Raw genomic sequence first — 12,353 nt, 5'->3', positions numbered from 1 at the left:
AGGAGGAATTCGGGGCGAAGGAGGGGATCCATAGAAACAACGGGAACAAAAGAAAACACTGAGGAAAAAACGGAGGGAACACACAGAGGTAACTGTACTTGTCAGGCCTTCTGTCACGCTACGCTGTTGAGGGAACACGCCGGAGTCACGAGGAAACGTTTAACAGTCTTTAATCAAGAAACACAGGAGATAATCCACAATGGGAGTTTAAGCCATCACCCGTAGAGAACGAGTAGCCCTGGGAAAACACAAACTGAACAGACTAGGACTTAAGTACACAGGGAAATGAGGATAATTAACTAAACACAGCTGGAAACAAATGATGAACTAATCAGGGAACCTAATGGAAACAGGAAGGACCAAATAAGGAAACACAGGACCAGAAACGGGCAAAATACGACACAGAACAGTCCAGAATCCTGACAATAGGTCTCAGCATCTGTGTGATTTTGGAGTTTCATGCCATTGTACATATAACGAAATACCCGACCAGCATCACTTTGCTCTTCATCATAGTATTTTGCATCACTATGAATGCGATACACAGGTTTCCATGTAACCGAGTCATAATGTCCTATTTGCAAATCATCCAGCATAAGCACAGCACTGAACTCAGGAAATGGTGTTTGTCCATCTTTATATGTTGCCAAAGTCATCAGTGAGTGAGAACCTGTGGATACAAAAGAACAAGCATATAATATCAATGCAGTATCAATTTAGATAATTACATACAACTACATATTCCTGATCACAAAAAGAGACAAAGAAACAGTAAGGTAATTTTTATTTGTTTAGTGAACAAGCCAAAGAAGACTGTGGAAAGAAAATACCCATCTAATATCTGGCATTATAATGAAAGTACATCAATGGCATGCAGTGGTGTTCCAAAGTGTGGCGGTAAAGTCCTGTTTGTTTGTTTGTTTTTTGTTTTGGTTTGGTTTTTTATATGTAGCCTAAATTCATATTCCAGTTAAACTTAATGTTGCCACATTTTTCAGGTCAAATAAATAAACATTACTCACATTATCAAGAAAACAAAAATCTATACAAATCGATAAAAAAACCAATACATATCGATACAATGTAATTAATTTTCTGCTTATTAAAAGTAATATATATATATATATATATATAATCTCTTTTTTTTTTTTCTCATCCATATTTGATGTATACTTTATTTGTTAACTGGTGGTCAGCTGTTATTTTTAATAGTCAACTTATTTTCAGATCATCAGTAATCAAAGCTTATAAATACCACAGGTGTCATAATGGTCACAAAAATGCAGATGTAGCTATAGTTTCACCAAACTGATTGCACGCTAAAAAAAACACACTCAGATTATGTTTTCAAATCTTGAATGGTACAATGGCTCAATGATGCCTAGGTATTGCTTTTTGATACCTGATACATTGCTTTCCGATGAGTTGTATAATTTTTATATAGTCTTCCTATTAACATTAAAGGGGTCATACGACGTTGCTAAAAAGAACATTATTTTGTGTATTTGGTATAATGAAATGTGTTTATGCGGTTTAAAGTTCAAAAAACACATTATTTTCCACATACTGTACATTATTGTTTCTCCTCTATGCCCCGCCTTTCTGAAACGCGTCGATTTTTACAAAGCTCGTCGGTCTGAAAAGCGAGGTGTGCTCTGATTGGCCAGCTATCCAGTGTGTTGTGATTGGCCGAATACCTCATGCGTGTGACGGAAACGTTACGCCCCTACCATGCTGTGAAACGATAAAAAAAACAAGCGCTACTCTACACTGCTCAAAACTCGCGTTTGAATCATCAGTGGCAAATTCTTTAAATATGAAAAATGTACTTACAGGCTGTGAGTCAGAAGCGCCAGACTGTCCTTGCAAAGTTGGAACTGCCCCACTTTATAGAAACAGCCTTTGTGCACAGACGCATTGTAGGCTAACATTACTCTGCCGGATCAGGAAACAGTCCTCCATAAAATGCGCTGCACACATCTGAATATTTGGGTTGAACTGTTCTAGAATAGTGTTGTAAATTCAACTTAACCACTGATTTCTACTTGTGTCCTCTTTTGGAAGGCCAAACAAAGTAGTTTCGCTTTCACAACGAAACACAGCGTCACACATGGTGGGCTTGAGTTAGGAACAGCTGGTGGGCTTGAGAAAGGCGCGGATTCGACGAAGGAGCGGCCGGCAGGCTTGCAGCAACCACATGTGACGACCCCGGGCTGGACTCTGCTTCGTCCACGGTGAAAGCCGATCCGGCGATCCACAGCGTGAAGTTGATGTATTTCCTCAGCGACCAGCACGGATCAGCTCCAGGCATGACGAAGCGATTATCGTCCTCTTTTGGAAGGCCAAACAAAGTAGTTTCGCTTTCACAACGAAATACACACGGATTTTATCTATGCACGAAGCTTGTAACACTCCAAAGAGAAAGAAAAATGTTTAATTGCATCATATGATCCCTTTAACTACTACGGAAGACCAATGGTTAATTTGAATAAAACTCAAGCAGTCAGAATAATTAAATTTCACCATATAAAAAATGAGGTTGTTACAATTTTTACAGATGTTACTGTTTTTGATAATGCACATAAATTTACATACTCAAGCTACTATCGATATCGACTGATATTGAAAAATTTTATTGTGATAATTGTTTTGGGCCATGTCACTCAGCCTTATCTAGGCTATATATCACTCACTAGAACATGCAGACTAAGAAATTATTTTTATGTCACAGTCACAGGTAATGTCACAGTGTCTTGTTGGTGTGCCCATGTATAGCCACCAGAGGGCACTCTTCGTAGTTTTTGTTTGTTTCTTCTGGACTTCAGGTCCCATCACCCTTTGCCTGGACTATCAAGTCTCATTACCTTCAGCTGTGTCTCATTTACCTGTTTGTTTTTGGACTCTTCAATAAATGCTACAATTGAATCTTCTTGTTTAGGAGCATTCCGTGACATTAAGATGATTTTTCTTACCCCATGGTGAATAATTTTACTTGTTTTTTTTACTTGTTTAAACATCTTATATTATTTTTCTTATATAGAAAATGCATTGTGATTTAATAATTTTTAGATATTTGTACTTGAAATAAGACAGAAATACTCGGTAAGAAAAGCATTTTTGCAGTGTGAATGAATGACTTAAAGGGGTCATATGATGCTGCTAAAAAGAACATTATTTTATGTATTTGGTGTAATGAAATGTGTTTATGCGGTTTAAAGTAAAAAAAAACACATTATTTTCCACATACTGTACATTATTGTTTCTCTTCTATGCCCTGCCTTTTTGAAACGCGTCGATTTTTACAAAGCTCATCGGTCTGAAAAAGCGAGGTGTGCTGTGATTGGCCAGCTATCCAGTGCGTTGTGATTGGCCGAATACCTCAAGCGTGAGACGGAAATGTTACGCCACTCACCATACTGTTGATGCCATGTCCCAGCCGGAGCACTCCCAGGATCAGTAAACAGTCCTCCATAAAATGTGCTGCACGCATCTGGATATTTGAGTTAAACTGTTCTGGAACAGTGTTGTGACAACTTAACCACTGATTTGTAGTCGTGTCCTCTTTTGGAAGACCAAACAAAGTAGTTTCGCTTTCACAACGAAGCACACAGCGTCTTCAGGACATGGCAGAAAGCGGCAACAATACTACAGTGAGAATAAAAGTTACGCCTTCTTTCTTTGCGTGAACATTTGGGCGGCGTTATGCAAATCTTCCCACATAGTGAGGTAGATATGTGGGGGCGTGTTAGAACGAGCCGTTTTAGGTAGGCGTGGTTGACTCTTAACTTTTATAAAGAATATCTCTTTGGATTTGAGACTTTAGTCTTTGCAACTTTACAGATCTTCTTTATGCACCAAGAGCTTGTAACACTCCAAAGAGAAAGGAAAAATTGAAATCGCATCATATGACCCCTTTAAGTATTTAAACATCGATTACGCTTTAAAAAGGGGGAGGAGACCCAAAGAAAGTCTGGGTTTAACGAAGAAAACCTGCTCCCGACCAGGTTAGGTTCACAGAGCAAGTTACCACGGTAACTGACTGAATATAAGTTATCTCTCTTTCAGAAATGGGCTTGACTTACCCTGCCTTCTCTGGTTTGACAAACCTCCCATTCTGAAACGGAAAACCCAGAGTTTCCCTCATTTCAGGGTTAACATAAGCAGAGTTTTCACTTAACCTCCTTTCTGAAACGGGCCCCAGGTGTGTGAGCCGGCATCGTCGTGTTTAACAGTGGGAGTACTAGTTGACATCGAGGGAATGGACTATAACCCTACCCACACTCCCACCACTGAGGGTGAGCTGGTGCTGACATCTGGACTATTAGACTGTTTGAATGAGGATGAATACTGGCTTCTCCCTTCCCCGCTGATCCTGCCCAGCTCTCCTTTGTCTCCGTTGGTCCCGCCCAGCTCTCCTTCATCAGCCAGCTCCTCATCGCCAGTGTCGGGAAGGTTCCCGCACAGCTTCCCACTCCCTCCTCCTCTGTCTCAGCCAGCCAGTCCATCGGCTCTGTGTCAGCTGGCCACTGAATATACCTTAGCTCACCCTCAGCACACAAAAATCGGTGGGTCGGATGAGCTTTGGGATCTTCAGCTTCCTGCTACGGGGTTGAAGGATCCCCTGTCTCCGCCTCTAGCATCGGAAGACCCGAACTCCACCTCGGCCCTCCGATCCATCGGCTCAGCCTTGGCTCCTAGCTCCCTCAACTCCACTGTGGCCCGTCATCCCACTGGCTCCACCGGGCTCCCTCATCCCTCTGGCTCCGCCTTGGCCAGTCGTCAACCATCCGCCACCTCGGGACTCCATCCCTCTGGCTCTGTCGGATTCCTCCCTCCCTCCGGCTCCACCTTGGTCCTCTGTCGCTCCGGCTCCGCCGTGGTATTCCAGATCCCCGCCTCCGCCTCAGTCTCCTGAGCCGCCAGCTCCGCCTTGGCCCTCCGGATCCTCGGCGTCACCCGGGCTCTGCAGCTCTCCGTCTCCATCCTGGGCTCCTCTTCCACCGGTTTTGTCTCCGTCAGTCGGCCCCCTGGTGTCGTCAGCCCTATCTCCACCATGGCTCCTCCCACCGTCGACTCCACTGTGGGTCACTATCCTGGCTGGTCTCTGGATCTCCACCTGGCTCCTCCCTCCATCTACTCCACACTGGTCTTATGAACAATGCCCCTTTCCCATTGCCTGCCCCACACCCGCCTCCTGAACCCCCACCTTCCCTCCTCTGTTGGACTGTTTGTCGGCACGAGGATGCGCCTTTCCGGGAGGGGGGCGATAGGTCACAGTTATGTTCTGTTTTGGTTTAGTTTTCCATGTGTTTCTGTCTCCTGATTCAGTTCCTCATTAGTTTCCATGGTTTTTGATTAATTACTCCACACCTGTTTCAGCTCTCCCTGGTTACTTCTCCCCTGTTCGGTTGTCTGCTATTATTTGTGCTTATGTGATCGTGGATTTTCCTGTGGATTATTATTAAATATTACTTTGAACTCTACTCCTTCGTCGTGCGCTTACTTCTATGGCCACTGCATGACAGCTATGTAGTTCTTTAGAGCAAAGAGTTTAATATTTGGGCTCAGATGAAGCATTCATGCAGCAACGGGTGCACACACCAGCAGGACTGTCATTACAACTGAAAATATTATCCCAGTTCCGCAGTGAAGACGTCCTCTAGAGCTTATTTAATGGGCCAAAGGGAGCCATACAATGTTTGTTCCAATCCTGAATTTTAAAGACAGGCCTGCAGTGCCAGCATGCTGGTAGAAAATTAAATGAAAAAGAGCTGAGAAAGTTGTTGCAAAGAATTAATAAATGAATCATTAAGTAAAATATTTTTCACTCGTTTCAGACACGTGTGAAACGATGAGCTCATGAATAAGAAAAATATTACAATTCTATTAATTCTTACAAATTTGAATCTTATAGGAGCGTTCATTATGTTAACCATGTGCTGGAAAGTACCCACATTTCCCCATCCCAGGAGATTTTATTCTTATTGGTATAGGGGAGATCCAGGATATTACATCAGAATCAGAATGAGCTTTATTGCCAGGTATGTTTTCACATACAAGGAATTTGTTTTCATGACAGAAGCTTCCGCAGTGCAACAGAATGACAGCGACGGAACAAAAACACGGATAATAAAAGAAGAAAAAAAAAATAGAACAAGTAAATAAGGAATAACAATGTAGAAATTAAAAATTGTATGTGCAGGTATATTACAATAGACAGTCACTAGCTGCTGCCTGTCTGTCAGGAAGCTGTTGATCCACTGACAGACGGAGGTGGGCACGGAGAGCTGAGTTAGTTTGGGCAGGAGGAGGTTTGGGATGATAGTGTTAAAGGCCGAGCTGAAGTCCACAAACAGGATCCTCACATAAGTCCCTGGTCTGTCTAGATGTTGCAGAACATAATGCAGTAATAATTACATTACATTGAAATAAGCTATATCAGCAGATTCTTTTGTTTAGTTCGATATATACAGTAACATTTACTTAAAAGTTTCACTTAAATGTAAAAAAAAAAAAAGAAAAAGAAAGAAAGAAAAAAACAAAGAAAAGAAAAAGTTATAATTTCGTGTCTGAGCATTCAATGACGGTTGCAACAATTACTTGCCCCATACTTCTACTGGACCCAGAATAAAGATAAGGCCAAAACATAGCCTATTTGCCACAGTTGTAAAAATGATTAGGGTTATGTTTTGTCTGTTATGTTTTTAATCTATCATTTATGTATTTGTTGAGTAATTTCCAAAGCGTAAAATTCTGTTTTAAAATAAAATGTTTCCTAGTTTCACAACCAACTCCACCCACTGTTACAACTCACCTTGGTCATAGAGTAGGTTAAAACAAGCATTATTTGTACTTTATTAAATAAATCAGGTTTAGAGATAATTATATTTTATACATTTTATTTGGAAAATAGCGAATAATAGTATTAATAATGACGATGATAATAATAATACAGTAATATTAATAATAATAGCCTAATAGTAATAATAATGTTGTCATGTGTTTTTTCAGCAGATATTAGCAGATATTTCGTTATAAATATTTTCAACGATATTTTATATTAGCAAATGGTTATCTATAATATTTCATTTGCTGATCCGCAGTGATCTTCGTCTTCTCTCTGTCCTGATGACAGCGCGGGTGTGGCGGCAGGTTCCTCCCACCTGTTGTGCAGCAGTGATGCGCTGCTCCTCTTGGGAGACACGGAAGACCTACAATGTACTCCTGACAACAGCCTCCTGATATTTACAGGAAATATCGTTTTAATCAGCGTCTTATAAAGAGTAATTTACTATCATTGTACAATGACTGCGAATCATGTACGAAAGCGTCGAAAAGGAGGGTCAACGGAAAGATAACGGTAAGAAATAAAGCTGTATCAAAATATCTGTTAGTAGTAGGCCTACCTACTTATTATATTCATGACTCAGAGCTTCCGTCGTGTGAAAACGCTACTTTTCATTGTGTGCTGTGATTCTCAATTTTAGATGCATTAGTCAAAACCGATAGTTGTGATCCTCTGGAAGACGCAACTCCAAACTGGAGTTGTTACAGACTGATTATTGATCCGGTTTTGAACGGCGGAAGTCAGAAACTGTACCGCTATGATGGACAGCACTTCAGTGCGCCGGTGAGTAGCTGCATCAGGATTTAAGCAGAACAAAAAATAGCTATTAATATTTATATAGATGTTTACATAAGGATTAGTTATCTAACTTAATGAGATCTAATCCTATTTACACTGTCTAGTTGTATTCTGCATTGTACTGTGCAAATGAAGCTTACTTAATTGTTGTCCGCCAGCATCCTGAATGTTTCCCTGTGGATGTTATACAAGATCCCAGAATTGCACGTTTTTGGACAAAATTCAAAGAAGCAGATCTCCCAGTCCCCAAACTTAAGGTTAGTAGGCTATGCCTTAATTAAAGGCAAGGTTTAAAAATTAATAAACATGTAACCCTCATGTTATATTGGTATTCACTTTCTTGTGTTTGGGGTCCCTGAGAAAATAAAATGTGTAAAAATATTTGTTATTATGTGTATCTATCTATCTATCTATCTATCTATCTATCTTATCCAATTTAACATTGTTCCTCTGACTTTGTGATACAAGGTATTTTTTTAAAGAAAGTTGATTGTGTCTGATTTTGGGATCAGTCCAACCCCAACAAAACTAATTCTAGAAAAATCAATACAGCAATTTTAAGATGTAAACATTGATTCAATAAAATTTTATTGTTTTATTCCTGAGGTCTCTGAGATCCCAAACAAGTCATGTAACATTTTTCCTCACATCATCTGTAGTGTTATCAAACTTATAGTCGTTTCTCAGAAGTATCAAACAGATGTTAATGTATGCTATCTGGCCAATTAAAATTTCCTTTGGGGTTCTCACATCCAAAACACAACAACAAAAATAATGCCATATGTCAATAAACCTTTTTTTTTTTTTTAGGTTGATGAGAATTATGTTGGAGCACCGAAGGAGCTGACATTTGCATGGCTTAATGACAACATTAGAGATGGATTCCTATCTGAAATGTGTAAAAACTTTGGAGAGGTTCAAGATTTGAAAGTTTTATACAATCCAAAGAATAAGAAGCATTTAGGAATAGCAAAAGTTGTTTTTGAATCTGTAAAGGCAGCAAATAATGCAGTAAAAAACCTCCACAACACTTCTGTGATGGGAAACAACATCCATGTAGAGTTTGACCCCAAAGGTAAGTACATTTCTACCTCTATTTCTTTTCTATAATACCTTATCAGTATCTTCTAAATAAAATATTTAATGAACACGTCTATGCAATCTGTTTTAATTACCGCATGTACTGTATTTGCATGCATTACATGATTCATGATCTTCATTGTTTTAGGTGTGAAGAGGAACCGATACTTCCAGATGCTTGTTAGTGGTTTATATACACCTTTTACTCTCCCTGTTGGAGAAGAGGCCTGGGGACCCCAGTCACCTTCCTCATTCACTGACTCTTTGACTGTGAGTACAAGACCATAGGCGTTGCTTAACATAATCTTTTTTTTATGGATTTATTGTTTTAGTTCACTTGTAAATATCTTTCAACATTTCAGGAGTGTGAAACACTGAAGAAGCTGGCATACACATTATCATCATCATCCTCAATATGTAATGGCTCCCCTTCGTTGGATTGTTCTACTCCTTTATCCATGGATACCGCCTACTCCAGCATGCATCAGGACACACCAAGTAGCTTCTGGCAGACCCCTCAATACCAAGATACCCCCTGCACCCCTTCTCTGACCCACAGTAGACCAGGCACACCATCTCAGTGTGAGAAGACCCCAAATGAATCAACACTGATAAACAGTGCCTCCAGTGTCCCTTTTATTCAGTCCATCCCAAACATCTCACAGCTTCAGCCTGATCATGTGACTCAACCAGCCTCAAGTAAACCTAGCATTATTCAAGGTGCTGTGCAAAACTTTTGGAAGCTAGGTGGAGCTCCTTGTCAAAATGACAGCTTTTCAAATAGGCAAAGAACTCCAGGATGCAATCCTCACTTTAGCAACCAAATTCGTAGAGGACACCAGGTCAGACCTCTTGAGGTCAAGTACCAAAACTCATATAACCGTAGGCCACAGCACCACTATATACATAGACCTGTATATAGGGGAGCTCACTACCGCTCTGGATCTACAGCCAATCAACTGCCTTTTAGAAAATTTCAGGATGCTCCAACCACACCATCACAGCTCACAGGCCAAAACTTTACTGGCTCAATCAAAGGCCTCAGTGTTAAACACAGATCTGTTGGAGAAGATCCTCCATCACTTCCAAATTTAGATATACTGCCTCAAAAGGCAATTGGAGTGGATGTTTGTCACATTCTTCTTGATATACATATAAATGCAAATAAGTCAGAAAATAATTTCAGTGGTACTCAAGTACCTTTTAAGACAATCCATGAGGTTAACCAAAATCACTCATATACTCCAAACTCTTCCTCTGAAACCACAGAAGATTATTCAGAGCCTACAGAGCATTGTCCTTCTCCTGAATCTGAATCTCCTGGTCTGGAATCAAAGCCTGACAGCCTGGACTTTCGCATCCAGATGCTTCTTAGTGGTGGAAGTCCAGTTCTGCCTCTTCTGAACCAAGAAAGTTCAGACTCAGAGACTTCAGCTACTGAAGAGCATGGTCCATACTATCATCCTCAACCTTCTCCCAAAGCTCCCAGCCCCTCTCCTTCTCGTTCCACAGATGTTGTCCTAAACTGTGACCAAACATCATCTATTGCGAGTAATAATGGCTCTCATCCAAGAGAAACTTTATCTGGTATTGAGGATGTGAGCCTCACTTCTCTCTGTGATGTGGGAAAAGAAGACCATGAACTTCAATCAGCTAAGAAGACCAAGGTCAACCCAAATGAAGTTGAAGATACTTCAGATCAGCCGTGTAGTATACCAGTGATCTGCAGTAACAGGAGCTCTTTACCTCCGACCATTCCTCAAATGCCCCCACCTCCAATCCCTATATCACCACCTGCTCACTACCCCTGCCTTCCATCTCCTAATTTACCCTCAAAACTGGGTCCTCCTCCACCAATGGCTCCATTGTTACTTGGATACACTCTGCCTAGTTCTTCTTGTTCATTGTACCCTCCTCCAAAGATCCAGCAAGTCTGTAGGCCACCCAACTGGCAGGGTAGCCAAGTACCTCTTCCCATTCCTACTAGAATAACACAAGGGCAAACCTCATTCTCACCTCCCTTCCTCCCTCCAACCTTCAATTTCATGACTCATCGCCCACCATACCCTTCCGCTGGGTGTTCATCTACAATGTTGAGGTACAGACCACCTTGGCCTCCACCCCCCATGCCCAGGTTTGACCCCTCAGTACCTCCACCGGGGTATGTCCCTATGAATGAATCACCCCATAAGGCAACAGTGGATGGAGTTGTAGCTGTTGTTGCTTCAGAGCTATGGGCTATCGTAAAGAAAGACATACATCGCAGGATGATTGAGATTGTTGCCTTCAAAGTGTTTGATCAGTGGTGGGATGATAAAGAACAGGTGGCTAAGGTGGGATTTATTTTTTATTTCAGCTGTAGTGATGGAGAGAGGAGTGTCAATCTGTATTTCCATTAACATTTCAACATTGTTTTCATATGTATCATGTTGTGCACCTCCAGGTATCCACACCAACTGTTAAATCGGGAGGAAATAAAGATACAATGCTCAGAGCGATGGAGCAGAGCCTAAGAATGGGGAATGCAGGGGTTGAAGGCTCTGTATTGGGCACAGGAAAATTAAGTCTGCATGGTGGCATCAAACTACCATCTTTTAAGGTACAAACTTGGTACTTCAGTAAATTTCAAGATATACAGTAGAAGAGCTGATTTAGTATGTTTTATGCACTTCAGTATTACCTGCACTATCGTAAAATTTAGATCAAACATTTTTTATGATTTTTGATTTGTGTTTATGCTCAGTTAAAGAGGAAGGATCCATTAACTGAGGCCTCCAGTGATGTCAAAAGGATCTGCCCTTCTCCTGGTCTTGAGCACTCGGAGGATGAAGGTTAGTTTGGAATGCTGTTTCACTTGGTTTTATAAAACCCATGATGTGAGTGTGGAAAAATTATCTGTTTTCTATGGAATCCTACCTTACTACCTTAAAGATAAAAAAAAAGATGACTGTGACTTTATATAGTATCTTCCGATTGTGATTCCACAATGGAACTTTATTTCTTAATCTTACCTTTATTTCACAATTACATGTTTTATCTTTTACTCAGAGGTGGAAACTTGCTCCCATAGTTTTTTTAATATTATTCAGAAATGTACTGTATGAAGTTTAAATTGCCCCTTTGCACCTGTCTCCTCCTGAATTTGCATTCTACTTACATTTAAAGTAATCTTACACAGTAACAAAATATGGTCAACCTTTATTTTATAGAATCAGTGCAGCAAACTGCCCTAAATAATGTTGAAGAGGACACAACCAAAAATCCCAGTGAGGACACTATGGTGAAACGCAGGCATTCCAGACCTCTGGCATTAGATAGTGAGGAAGAAGAAGATGAAGAGGTTCCTGACAAAGCAGAGAATCCAAAATCTCATGTGTCTGCTCAGGTATTGTTTCACTTTTATAAACAAAGATGTACTTGTATAAAAAGTAATATTTAAGCTGAAATTGTGATCAGTTCCCTGTCACAAATGGACACGAGTTTCATGTTGTCATTGTGTTTTTCAGGAGGGTGATGAGATGAAAGTTGATGAAGTACGTAAAGATGAGAAGAGTGATCCTAGTGGTATCACAGAGGATGAAGATCGCTCAGATACAGGTATTCATTGATATCTGTTAATAAATAATTA

The 12,353-nt window shown here is 40.5% G+C and overlaps 1 protein-coding gene and 1 pseudogene across 1 annotated transcript in view; one reads left to right on the top strand and one right to left on the bottom strand.

The window, feature by feature from the left end:
- The window catches only part of LOC107659584 (major histocompatibility complex class I-related gene protein-like), a 19,534-nt pseudogene extending 13,362 nt beyond the window's left edge, over positions 1–6,172 (bottom strand).
- Positions 6,173–7,317: 1,145 nt separating this feature from the next.
- The window catches only part of LOC107659604 (histone-lysine N-methyltransferase SETD1B-A-like), an 11,543-nt gene continuing 6,507 nt past the window's right edge, over positions 7,318–12,353 (top strand). The window contains exons 1-10 of the mRNA XM_016448615.1: positions 7,318–7,360; positions 7,488–7,630; positions 7,804–7,902; positions 8,456–8,720; positions 8,874–8,995; positions 9,088–11,058; positions 11,169–11,324; positions 11,475–11,556; positions 11,935–12,098; positions 12,232–12,322. Coding sequence (XP_016304101.1) covers positions 7,318–7,360; positions 7,488–7,630; positions 7,804–7,902; positions 8,456–8,720; positions 8,874–8,995; positions 9,088–11,058; positions 11,169–11,324; positions 11,475–11,556; positions 11,935–12,098; positions 12,232–12,322 — 3,136 coding nt within the window. The remainder of the gene's footprint in view (positions 7,361–7,487; positions 7,631–7,803; positions 7,903–8,455; positions 8,721–8,873; positions 8,996–9,087; positions 11,059–11,168; positions 11,325–11,474; positions 11,557–11,934; positions 12,099–12,231; positions 12,323–12,353) is intronic.

Source organism: Sinocyclocheilus anshuiensis, unplaced genomic scaffold (assembly GCF_001515605.1).
Source record: "Sinocyclocheilus anshuiensis isolate Anshui unplaced genomic scaffold, SAMN03320099.WGS_v1.1 scaffold451, whole genome shotgun sequence".
Taxonomy (NCBI): Eukaryota; Metazoa; Chordata; class Actinopteri; order Cypriniformes; family Cyprinidae; genus Sinocyclocheilus; species Sinocyclocheilus anshuiensis.
Note: the sequence above shows the minus strand (reverse complement) of the source record. Positions and strands in the feature narration are given on the sequence as shown.